Source organism: Psammomys obesus, unplaced genomic scaffold (assembly GCF_907164565.1).
Source record: "Psammomys obesus unplaced genomic scaffold, mPsaObe1.curated_primary_1811, whole genome shotgun sequence".
In the NCBI taxonomy this organism is placed as follows: Eukaryota; Metazoa; Chordata; class Mammalia; order Rodentia; family Muridae; genus Psammomys; species Psammomys obesus.
This window is the reverse complement of record NW_026586383.1, coordinates 11,449,373-11,462,184: the sequence shown is the minus strand read 5'-3', so window position 1 is coordinate 11,462,184 and position 12,812 is coordinate 11,449,373. Positions and strand designations below refer to the sequence as shown.

General features: G+C 45.6%; 2 protein-coding genes across 2 annotated transcripts in view; both read right to left on the bottom strand.

The window, feature by feature from the left end:
- Nucleotides 1-12,812, bottom strand: part of LOC129672265 (uncharacterized) — a 35,666-nt gene that overhangs the window by 11,331 nt on the left and 11,523 nt on the right. Inside the window, exons 4-6 of the mRNA XM_055601556.1 lie at nucleotides 9,898-10,242; nucleotides 9,230-9,324; nucleotides 4,764-5,653 (exon numbers count right to left, since the gene is read on the bottom strand). Of these exons, the coding sequence (XP_055457531.1) occupies nucleotides 4,764-5,653; nucleotides 9,230-9,324; nucleotides 9,898-10,242 (1,330 nt within the window). The remainder of the gene's footprint in view (nucleotides 1-4,763; nucleotides 5,654-9,229; nucleotides 9,325-9,897; nucleotides 10,243-12,812) is intronic.
- LOC129672218 (zinc finger protein 660) lies at nucleotides 2,530-10,391 on the bottom strand. Its single transcript, XM_055601512.1, has 3 exons — nucleotides 9,789-10,391; nucleotides 9,230-9,324; nucleotides 2,530-6,068 (listed from the first exon to the last, which is right to left on the bottom strand). Exon 3 carries the CDS (start codon nucleotides 5,769-5,771, stop codon nucleotides 4,758-4,760), a length of 1,014 nt encoding a protein of 337 aa, XP_055457487.1. The 5' UTR covers nucleotides 5,772-6,068; nucleotides 9,230-9,324; nucleotides 9,789-10,391; the 3' UTR covers nucleotides 2,530-4,757.

The window sequence follows — 12,812 nt, the reverse complement described above, 5'->3', positions numbered from 1 at the left end:
ATTCTTAACGGGGCAAAAATAAGAGGAAAAGGCCATGACTTACAAGAAAAGATGCTCATTGAAGGAGTGACCACTACTTCTGGCAAAAATATTGACTCTGGTTTTATAATATTAGAGGGGTTATAGTTAGCCTGCTAACTTAAAACAAATCCAACAATGTGAGCACTGGTTTTTTTGTTTACACTGAACATTTTAGAATGGAGGTTTGGTGTAGGCACAAGGTTATTGTGTAATTCAAATGCTGATTTCTGGGTCCCCCATATCTGGTTGTAATCCTTTTTCTGAGAATCACTCTGTCTCAATGTTGTGAAAACACTGCTCTCCAATTGTCCTCTGATATCTCAATAGACTTCCTGCCAGCCAGGGGAGGAGTCAGAGGAGGAAGTAGGAGATTCAGCCACCAAAATGACTTCAAGAGAAGGCACTGGAGCAAAAAAGGTGCAAAGTGCAAGTATTTCTGGGATATATACTGTGAGAAAGCCAGATTAGTTTAGAGGGTTAAGAACAGAGTAATAAATACTCAGTTATTGTGTTGTGATGCTTATTATTAAACAAACATAAAAGATTCTCAATTATTTGTGTGATAGCTGGGCTAAGAGAAAAACTAAGAAACACAGTTTTGTAAAAATAACTTTAAGTTTGTCACTGTGGATAAAGAGCTGCAATGAAAGTTAGTCTTGTGTGATTTACATACCATTACTCAGCTCTTTGGTTTCAATTTCTTCCAAGTAAGATGTATAATATGCACCATCTAGAATGCAGTACACACTAGTTTTTAAAAATCCTCTAATCACAGGGAGAATACATTCTAGCTTTGTCTTACAGACTTCCCTTTAATCGAAGCCATATAAAATGGTATTTTGGGGGATGGAGTGATGGCTCAACAGTAAAGAACACTTGGCTGTTCTTTTCTTTCTTTCTTTCTTTCTTTTTTTTTTGCTTTGTAAAAGTATCTTTTTGGCTGTTCTTACAGAGGTCCCAGGTTCAATTCCCAGTACCCACATGGCAGCTCACAACTGACTGTGACTCCAGCTTCGGGAGATCAACACCCTCACACAGACACACATGAAGCAAAACCTCCAATTCACATAAAATGAAAACCAGTAAATCAATTTTTAAATGATATTTTGTTACCCATTTTCCTCTCAACGAGACTGTTTGTTTTTTTTGAGAGAGGGTTTCTCTGTGTAGCCCCAGTCGTCCTTGAACTCAGAGATGCCGCCTACTTCTGCTTCCCAAGTGCCGGGATTAAGAGTGTGCCGCCACCGACAGTTAAATATATTCACTTTTATTCCACACAGTGTGTCTACACCATCAGGATGTTTAGGGCCAAAAAAAAAAAAAAATTACCTCTTCATAGTCTTTAGGGACCAAAACTGTGCTACACAAGAAGCTAGAGATGAAGCCAAGCTAAATAATACAGTTTCACAACAGAACTCATTTCTAATGGAAAATGGAGAATAACAGAAGAGAGGTGTATGGGTTGAAGAAGATCAACACTAGAAACTGAAGAACTGTGCACGAATCCCTGTTGCTACAGAATTCACACCGTTCCACAAATCAAAGAAAATATGTCCCTGAGTTCACAGGCAAGACAGTAATCAGCACCATGTGTTAAAGCTCAAGCGGGGAAGCCTTCCAGGGAAAATGCAGCCAGTTCGACGCATACAGAAGGGCATTTTTCTGGCAGGGTACAAGGACTGCTGTCGACATTCACTCCTGCAGCCCAAGGCAGGCACGGGCCTCCGCAGGGCCTCAAGAGGGTACAACCTCAGGCTCGCTGCAGCAGGAAACACAAAGATGTCAGGATGCAGACCTTCAGGCATGACAGGGCATGCAATCCTCTCTACAAAGCGTGTAGTTTTAAGTAAATCGCAAGGTCTTTCTAGGAAAGCCATCTATTTGAAAAGGTACTTCAGACTTTGTGCCATGGATGGAAATGATGAGCAGCGATTAGAGGCTATCTGCTCAGACATACAGAAGGCCACAGCAACTGCTCAGGGACACATGTTCCTGAATGCAGCCATTCTGCACCAGACCTGCAAACTCTGCTTTGAGTAAGTAAGCGGAGACTATTGTATCACAAAATTATATGTAAACTATCTTATCAAAGGAGAACAAAACCAATCCCTTTTTTTGTTTTTTTTGAAACAAACATACAACCTCCACATCTCTTCACTGCAAACTGAAAACGAAATTAAGATGATCAAAAACAGGCCACGAATCTCAGAGAAGATAGCACTTTCTCTGTCAGACTTTAGCCAGTAACTGTCCAGATCGGGGAGGGACTTCCCAGAACTTCTGTCCTCCCTTTCACATATGGAATCACGTTAGCAAAGGTGCTTTGTGTAATTAGGAAAAATGAAATTCAAAGACAGATTTGAGATCAAATCCTGGCTCTAACCACTGACTAGCCGGTTATCTAACAACATGGAAACTCAAATGCCTTATACAAGTAAAGGCAGAATTACATGAGATATCATTTCCTCACTAACTTTTGAAAGGACTGCTCACACGAGACAAACAGTATTGACTTATGGAATTTATTATATACAAAAAGAATTAGTAATAGAGAGATGCTAAATATAGCTAGGCAGATTCTGAACTAGGGGATTGAAAGTTTTGATAGTGACTAAAGATAGGCTAAAACCTTCCTTAAGCTTGCAGTAAAGATGGGGTGTTACAAGCAAGTGGCATAGGGGTTGGCCAGGTCTCACATTCAATACTGGGAAATCCGGTTGCATTTGTAATAGCATACTGTCCCATTTGAGGAAACATGTTGTTTGTTTTTTAATAGTAATAAGCTATATAAAGATGTTCTGTTCTGGGGCTGGAGAGATGGTTAAGAGCACTGGCTGCTCTTCCAGAGGTCCTGAGTTCAATTCCCAGCAACCCCATCGTGGCTCACAACCATCTGTAATGAGATCTGGTGCCCTTTTCTGGTGTGCAGGCATACATGCAGGCAGAACCCTTTATACATAATAAATCTTGTTCCATCCCTCGCACCCGATCTTTGGAGAAGCTGTATGAAGAAGCATGCAGCTGTGGCCCATGGCTTGCAACTATGAGATAATGAAAAATGAAAACAATCTGATAAAACATGTATGGGGTTATTGCAAGTCTGAGGAACTTCTGAGTTACAAAAACAAGTACAAACTGCTTAATTCTAGACTACCTCCTCAAAAACAAACACAAAAAGAAAAACAAAAAACAAAAACAAAAAAACCTGAATATTTTAAAGATGTAAGCTATTACTGGAATCCTGAAAATATCCTAAATGCTACATCTCTTAAGTTATTTGATTTCTCAAGTGTTCAGAAACATGGCTCCAATAACCGTCACAAGAGCTGTTTGTTTCTGCCATGTACCAGGGTTGGCATCGTCTCACTTTATCCTCATGGGAACCCTCTGAGGTGAACAGTCTAGTCTGAGCAGCAAAGTCGTTTGTCCAACGTGGGTAGGTTGGCACTCGGCAAGTGGGCAGGACCGGATCTCCTGGACCAGCTGTATTTCATCCACTCACCCCACATAACATGATGAAGGCAAAGTTCTCCACTTTCTAGTTTTTGAGTCTACAATTTCTCCAGCTCGTTAAGAGAAAAACTCGCCCCCCTCCAATGTCTAGACATCTGCTGGAAGAACGGCGCTCAAGCAGCTGTCCATCACGTGGGGATTCTTTATCACACAGGAAAAGGAGGTGCACTAATTTTCCCTGCTGCGCTCTTCTAACCTAGCGGTAATGACAGAGTCCATGCATCTCAAAACTGCCGAGAACACAGGCAGTGCCAGTTTCATTAATAGGAACTGGATTCAAAAATAAATGGATTTGCTCATAATTCCACTTCCCCTGAGTGCCAGTATTAGGGAGAATCCCAAGGTTGTTGTTTTTGTTCTGAGACAGGGTTTCTCTATGTAGCCCTGGCTGTCTTGTCCTGGGTCTTGGTTTGTAGACCAGGCTGGCCTTGAACTCACAGAGATCCATCCGCCTCTTTCTCTGTCTCCTGAATACTGGGATTAAAAGAGTGTGCTACCACCGTCTGGCAGAATCCCAAGATTTTTCAGACTACCTAACAGGTACTTTTCCTACCAATACTAAATACAAATGAATATGTACTCATTTAAAATAGATCATAATTTTTCTTAAATATAAAAGTAATGAATGCTTTCATTGTAGAAAATCTAGAGATCATAGAAAAGTATACAGAATAAAATAAAAATCACCTACAACCTATCACCCAGAGATAATCATTGTTAAAATTTAGATTTAGTCCTCTTGCTCTTTTCTTGTTTTTCCTAGGCATAAGTATTTTGTCTGGCTAGTTCATTTTTTCATTTTCCATTGTATCCAGAAATTTCTCCCAGGGCGTACATGAAAGTCCTTTAGGAACAGGAGCTTCAGAAACTTGATGTAGCAGCCTGCCAATCCCTCATGCTGCACGTGCAATCACCTAGTTCTGGTGGCTTTGTTTGTTTCCTCCTCCAGTTAGGTACGATGCATGAATATCCACTTTTTTAAACTCTAGGCACTTATTACTTTCCCTGTATGGATTCTTAGAAGCAGAATTGTTTGTTGTTATTAAAAATCTAGTTTTCAGAAAAGTAGCAATTAACATTATTGCCAATTTTTCTTTTTTTCCTAAGACAGGGTCTCACTTTGGCCCTGGTTTAGTCTAGAACTCATTATGTAGACCAGGCTGGCTTTAAACTCACAGAGATCTCCTCGTCAGTGCCTCCGAAATGCTGGGACTAGTGTGCCCTCACACCTGGCTGGTAAATAATAGGGTTTCTTTGTCTTCGTTATGTTTCCTTTGATGTTGAATAAGTTGTGAGCTGTAGCGGTAGGCTTTCCCACACTCGACACATTTATATGGCTTCTCTTTGGTATGGGTTCTCAAATGTAAAATGACTTGAGATGTCTGCCTGAAAGTTTTCCCACACTCGTTACATTTGTAAGGTTTCTCTCCAGTGTGAACTCTCTGATGATCTATAAGGTTGCGGTTGGAAGTGAAAGCTTTCCCGCACTCGTTGCATTTGTAAGGTTTCTCTCTGCGGTGGAGTCTCTGGTGTTCATTAAGCGCCTTCCTCAACAGGAAGGCTTTTCCACACTCGTCACACTCGTAGGGCTTCTCCCCGGTGTGAATCCTCTGATGGTCCATAATCTTTGTATTGGAACCACATGTCTTCCCACACTCTTTACACTTGTAAACCTTTTTTCCTCTGTGCATTCTCTGGTGTTGAGTGAGGTTTGAACTCCTACTAAACGCTTTCCCACACTCCACACAAGTGTAGGGCTTCTCACCAGTGTGAACCCTGTGATGAGAAATAAGTCCTGAACTCCGACTGAAAGCTTTCCCACACTCCTTACATCCGAATATTTTCTCTCCACTGTGGACGCCCTGGTGCCGAATGAGGTGTGACTTACCACTGAAGGCTTTCCCACACTCACTACATGTGTAGGGCTTCAGGCCAGTGTGGATTCTCCGATGGACCACAAGGTTGGAGCTGTGACTGAATGCTTTCCCGCATTCCTTACACTTGTAAGGCTTCTCTCCTGTGTGGATTCGCTCGTGCACGGTGAGGTTGGCGCTCTGACTAAAGGCTTTTCCACACTCAGTACACACATACTGTCTCTTTTCACCATGACCTCGCTCATCTGTGGCAGAGTCACAGCACTGACTACCATCATCTTCACAATCTTGGTCACTCCCTCCTCTGGCTGATTTACTATCTTCAAACGTCGTACGTTTGAACTTTCTCGTCTTTCTCCTCATCTTGTCCTGCTAGGGGCATTCCAGTGGCTCTCCTAGTCTTGTCTTTTAGAATTTTTTTATTTTCTTGGCAACACTTATGTGGAATTCTCTTGAGGGCAGCATGTGATTCTGATTTTTCAGGAATGACTTAGAATGATAGCTCCATTAGAATGATAGTCCATTTCACCATCTGCCAGGAGAAAGAGGAAATGCGCGTGCCCCAGTTTCTCTGTAACAGGGTAAGAATTATTCAAGGAAGACAAGATGTAGTAGATCACAGGATCTCAAGTGGAAGGGTGAGTGTTCAAGAGCAGAGCACTGTTCAAAATGATGAGAAAAGTGAAGTTAGACAAAAGGGGAAGTTAACGGCAGACAGAAGTGAAGACGAGCCCAGCAGACCCAGGCTCGGAACACACAATGAGCAGTGTGCAATCCACTCTGCAAAATACCCGAGAGGCCGGGTCAAGCATAAGCAAGCACCAGGAAAACGTGCAGCGAAAGGTCCTCGGTTGGCGGAAATACCTACAGCTCAGACTGGTCTGGCTTCTGCGTCTTGCTGCACTATTTCCTTAAGCAACAGTGGAGCAATGACTGGCATACAGCAAATGCTCAGAACTACAGAATAACAACTAAGATTGTTTTAGGGAACAACTGAAGTTTGGTCTTTCTCTTGAGGTTTGGGCAGCAGGCCTCAGCCCATATCTCTGTATTTAAGCTGCTTAGTGGCCAGTCACACCATCCTTCTAATACTGATCCTTCTAATACTGAAGCTACACAGCATGGCTCTCGGGCCTTTCCTGAGGCTAGAGCCAGCTTTTCCTGCTAGTTTCAGGTGTCTGTTTTTCAGCATGTCAGACATTCTGAAAATGAAATCTAGTGTGTAAACTTGAAAGGCTAAATTTAGGGAGTGGGTTTAAGAGCAACAGGATCTCTGCCAGGACTGTGCATGGTCTAACAGTTAAGTCCCAAAGATGGCAAAGAGAGTAAGGGGCAACCAGGGGCCATAAGGGCCCAGTAAGGGCTGAGACATACAGGTATATACTGGGAATAACCAGGGATTTTCCAATATCTGGACACAATTCTGCAATGGGTAGGTAACCTGTGCAAACCTCAGTCTGGAGGAGCTGAACCATGGGAGCACAGACAGGTGACAGCTGACACTAATGCACGAGCACAACTCCCCACATTGTGCTGGCTTTCAGGCTATGGACACACTGCTGAACAGTCGAACATGCACAAGATAGACTCTCGTACCCTACATTCTTAACCTCATTTAGTGAAAACTGTAGTAAAAGAGCTCTGCCTCAAAAAAAAGCTAAAAATAAAAATTCTGTGTCTTCATGGTGTGTTTTCTCATGTGTACACGTTTCGTAATCGTTACGTGAAGCCAGGGTAACCATTTCCTTAAGTTTATGTAGCAACAGCTTTTAAAATCTACTCCTTTAGGGATTAAAGTACACAACATGCTGTTATAACCATAATCAACGATTTTCTTGAGCTTACTCTTCTGTCAAATAAAAGTTGTCCTCTCACTAGCATCCCTAAAACGTAATAACAGTCACTGTGAAGAGAACCACAGTGCCCCTGTGGAACTCCAGGAGGAAGACGGGCTAAACCAAAGAGATGGTTCAGTGGTCTCTCCTTGTTGCTCTTGCAGAGAGGACTAGGGTTCAGGTTCAGGTCATGGCACCTAGACAGCAGATGACAGTGGGGCCCTCCAGTGTCGGAAGACAGGCCCCCTCTTCTGCCCAATATAGGCACTGCACGCACAGATTTTCAGGCCTTCATTCATGCATACAGAGCAAATAATAAACTCTCAAAAGTAAAATACATAAATAAATAAAAAAAGGGCTACTGTGAGGATCTGACTGAAAGGAAACCCAGCTGTTGCCTCCCGTGCTTCCCTCAGACGTCGGAGAATTCCCAGGCAGTCTGAAGAGAGTGTTCGAGAAGCTGGAGGACAGAAAGATTAAGCTGTGTGGTGAGTAGGGCAGGAAGAGTATCTAGAAAAATACTCCCAAGCACAGGCTCAGGCAAGCATCGGCAAATGTGAAAAAGCTGCGCTTTTCCCAAGGATGCTACATTCTGACTCACCATAGTTGTCTGTTTGTTTGGGTCTCACTGAGCAATGGTTATAAGGTTGTTGGTCATTAACTAGAGTGCAGTTAGGAATAATAAATATCTTAATCATTAAAAGCTCAAGAGACAAATGAGAGAAATGTATGAACTGAAAATCAACAAAAAAATCAAGAGTCTACCTGACCTCAGAGAGAGTCATAGCAAAGGCTGACACCATAACAGAAAAAATTATATGTATATCTACATAAAGTTTCTGTGCTTGAAAGAAAAGAACAAAAGTGAGATATAAACTAGAGATCGCCCCACAGTACAGCTGCTGGCGTGTGCGTGTCTCCTCCTCCACACACAGCCTTAGGCTTGAAGGCCCTACGAAGCAGGACCATTGCGCCTGCCTGCGACAGGCCTGTCACTAGGACCTAACAAATGTTGTCTGCAGTGTCAAGCGACCACGATCTCCTCTAACACAGGTGCATCTGGAGATGGCGCACGGGGGCCCACCGCACACCACAGCCACCATCACTCTTCTAAGACTCCACATCTAGGAGCCGGGGAGATGGGTCAGCAGTTGACACTCTCTTCCAGAGCACCTGGTTCAATCCCCAGCATCCACACAGCGCACCGCAACCATGTGTAACTCCAGTTCTAGGAGCTCAGACACCCTCTTTTGATGGGCACCAGGCATGCACACGGCACAGACACGCACGCAGGTGAGACGGCCACACACATAAAATAAAATGTGTGTGTACAATATACATCCGCCTCTGCCTTCCAAGTGCTAGGACTGAAGCATGCCCCACTGCCAGGCTGCAACATTTTTCTTTAAAAAAGACTCCATATTCTAAGTGAAAATGACAATGTATCTGTAGTCCTAGCAACTATATATAACCATCCAAGAGTCTACACTCCTTAGAAACTGGCCAGTCCCACTCTCTACAGACTGTAAGATACTGGACAGCGGCACAGCACACATTTTGTTTTCAGACAGGGTCTCACTAGGTAGCCCAGGCTGATCTCGAACTCACAGCATCTTAAGTGCTGGAAATTGCCCCACACTTCATGGGGTGGGACTGCCATACCCAGCTCCAGGTCTTGCATCCAAACGGACAGCGAGGGTGACCTCACAGGAGCACAGGGTTCAAAGCGTCATGACCCCCAGTCTGAGCTCCTTCACCCCAAGTTCTCTCCTAGGAGGCCCAGAGCTCTTCCCACCTCTCGTTTTTGTGTTTTCTCTTACCTGACAATCTTCTCAAGAAATTCTCCCTTTCTGCCAGACAGAGTGGCATGAAACCCCAGGAACCAGGAGGTGGAGACAGGAGGATCAAGGAGTTGAAGGCCAGTCTCCAGAAAACTTCCCAGACTGGCTGGCTGTGGCTCACTCAGGAGAGAAGAGAGAAACTCACCCTTATTCCCAGGCACCGTGAGCAGCCTCACTCCAAACCACCTGCCCAGCAGAGATCTGGCCTCTGTGGGCTCAACGCACGCGTTCCTTGAGTCACTGTAAACACATATAAACGAGAGCCTTAACCTCAGGAGACTGTCCCATCTATTGTTAACTGCGAACAGTAGCACGGTGGCTGAATATGCATTTAATCGTGGCACTCCAGAGGCAGGGGCAGGCAGGTACTCTGTGGGTTCGAGGCCAAGCTGGTCTACTGAGCAAGTTTCAAGTCAGTCTTACATAGTGAGATCCTATGTCAAAGTCTAACAATAGTAATAATAACAGTAACAACAACAATAAATATGAAACGTAAAGCCTTTAATGCTCAATGTTTTTCTGATTACTCATTTCTTAAAACTGTCAGGCCTCGTAAATGCCGTTTCCCTGCGCGCAGGGTCAGCCTGTAAGCTTGTTCCGTATCTCCCTTTCAGAGTATCTGCCCTGTACACACTACACCCCCAGCGCCCAGAGATGGGTGGTTGCTGAGTGCACAAATGAGTGAATATTCTGGGCAAACCTACCCACTCCTCCCAACCCCAGTGTCTTCACTGGCCAAGCAGCCAGACAGTCCGCGGTTGGGTAGGCCTGGGAGAGCCTGGACCCCGACAGCCTCGGCGGCTCCTGTCATACCCCACAGCAGGCAGAGGAGACGCTGGACAAGGCCGCCCTCCCGGGACGCGGGACCGCGCCCCCCGCGGGAGCCCTTCGCTCCCGGAGCCGAGGCACGGACGGCGGCCGCGTGTCCCTCGCCGAAGCACAGAACAAAGCGGCGGACGGCAGCAGAGCTCGCTCCCCTTCCTCGCGCCCGCGGCCCTTCTAGGCACCGGGAGGTCTCGCATCTCTGTACCCCGGGCCCCCGGCAGGCCCGCCCTCCGTCCCCGGGGCCCTTCTAGCCGCCGGAGGTCTCGGCATCTCTGTGTCCAGAGCGGCTGAACAGGCGCGTTCCAGACCCGCAGATGCCCCCAGACGTCACTGCTATTAGACGGAGGACAGCGTGGGAGCGTTCAACCAGCGACGAGAGAGCCTGCGGAGCTGGGCAAGGCCTCGGGCAGCGCGGGAAGAGAAACCTGAGGCCTCCTCCTCAGAGCCACCAGAGCCAGCCCAGCCCCACAGCCCGGGGTCTACCTTGTATTGCAGCAGCCGGAAACGTGTACTGGGGTGGGGGTGGGGATGACTGCTCTGTCCCTGTTCTAAGACCTGCGCGTGCACCGGTAGGGAAAATGACTCCCTACTCTGTACGCTGCCTTCAGGTAAAAGGAGGTAAAAAAAAAAAAAAAAGAATCTGGGAGAGCGGTGGCAGGGAGAGGTGGTGGGCTGTGCATAGACGAAGCATGTTCAGGAAACATGTAGACCCCTGGCCAACACGTGTTCCTGAAGGGACGTTAGGAGCACAGGTCTTGAGGTGCTACCGGTAAGGGTGCGGCGGCCTTGGCAAAGGCCTGGCCTGCTCTGACTAGGGCAGGAAGCCTGCTGGTAGGAACGTGGGACCGAGGACAGGCGTGAGCTTTCTTTTGTTGCTGTTCGTTTTGTTTTCTGTCACATATTCCAATACTCGTTGCCTCTGAGATATGAAATAAGGCCAGAAACCTGTTCCTATACATTCTGTGTTTGGAGGCGTTCTAAAACGGCCTCGTGTGCAAGCTTAGCTCTTTGACTTCGCCCTTTGAAGTTAGTACTGCCCTTTGGCGAGCAGGCTGAGAGAGAGTCGGGAACGAACACAGATTTACTAAGCAGGTACTGCATTTAAAAGCGAAGTAGCTGGTGAGGATGGGACTACACTTATTTTGAAGGGTTATTTTGAAGAGTGATTTACTAACCACTTGTATGATGGTCACTGTTGTTCAGATCTGGAATGTCTGGCAGAGGCTCCTGTATTTAAAAACTTATTACATCTTTGTTTCCGTGCATTCCTGTTCTTACGCTAGTTGTGTAATTTTTCCAGGGGAAACGTAAACAGTTCCTGTTCCCTCCAGATAGTATACACCACCAGCAGATCAAAGAATTACAGCCACATACGTGGGAGGTTCCTTAAGAACAAGGATGACTCAAGGGCGGCTGCTTTGCTGGAAAGTCCTCTAGCGTGGGTGGGTATCCGCGAAGAGTGCATCTCTATAGCGCTGCACAACTCGGCTGCTCAGAGAGTCTCTTTTCTCCAGGTATTCTTACTGTTATAAACTTGGGAAGGTGCTTTATGACTTTTCTAGGTTTCAGGATCTTCCTGAGCCTTGTGAGTATTAAAAAAATGTGTGTCTGTGTGTGTTTACATGTACACATACATGGTGCCCACAGAAGCCCAAAGAGGGCATTGAATCTCTGGAACTGGAGTTACAGGTGTTTGTGAACCTCTCAATGTCAGTGCTGAGAACCTAGTTTGGGCACCTTGCAAGGGTTTGTCACTGCTAAGGACGTCCCCAGCAACACCTTGTAAGTTTTGTTTACTTCCTGAGCTTTCCAAGGTTAACTTTCCCAGTGTTCAAAGCTTCCCCACTTCCTCTATGGAAATGTATCCATTCGGAGGAATTAGCTAGACAGCTTGAGGACAGCGTTGTGTCTCCCTAGGAAGAAATTGGGCAGCGTGTGTTTTGTTGTTTTGTTTTGTTTCTGCTCATTGCTGAGGCAGCGTAATGCTGACAGTTTCACGGTCTTCTTCCTGACATCAGGACATGCTCTGGTTTGTCCCCAGGCTGCCACCGGTGTGCCGTCACTACAACGGTTCTGGCATCCTCTGCTCTAGAGGGCCTGTGTACACCCTCAAGGGATATAGCATTTTCCAATCTCTGAAAGTGGAAACGGACTCAATGCATTCAGTCTTGTGGCTGGATACATAGACACGAGTCCCAAGCCCGAATGCATCCAGTTCAGCTCTGTCACCACCTTTTATTCAGCCTGTGGTAAATCTGTTTTGTCCTGGGATTGCTTTGTCTACTGACCTGCTTTTTACCCACTCCTTGTGTGACTGGTAGTTCTTGGAAAACTATCTATTATCTGTTCACCGTGTTGGGAAGCTGAACATATGCAATATCTATAACAGAAGAAAATGCAACTATAAGGAATTTGGGAAAGAACTTTATTGGCTAGGTAATGTGATACCAGCTATACACACATTCCTAAAACCTTTTTAAGTGTGTGGAATTGGTTACCAAGGAGGAAACACTGTAGTTTTGATCAGTTAGCAATCCCAATCAGGCGTTATTTCAGGAATATTTACCACCAAGAAAAAGGAATGGACTGGGGGAGGGATGGGTTGGAGAGATGGCTCAGAGGTTAAGAGAACTGTCTGTTCTTCCAGAGTCCTGAGTTCAATTCCCAGCAACCACAACTCTCTATAATGAGATCTGGTACCCACTTCTGGTGTGTGGGTGAACATGCAGGCAGAATACTGCATACATAATTTCTTTACTGTGTTTTGAAGCAAAATATTTGTATGCCTTAAAAGATAATCTGCCCCTTGCTCGGCTGGGCACCCGGTAAAGTAGCTCAGTACATCTGCTGGTGGGAGGATTGTTGGGGGGGTCGTGGGGAGGCTGTGGGGGGGCTGTGGGGGG

Coding starts and splice junctions, on each gene's coding strand:
- LOC129672218 (XM_055601512.1), bottom strand. CDS start 5,771: ATGAGGAGAAAGACGAGAAAGTTCAAACGTACGACGTTTGAAGATAGT.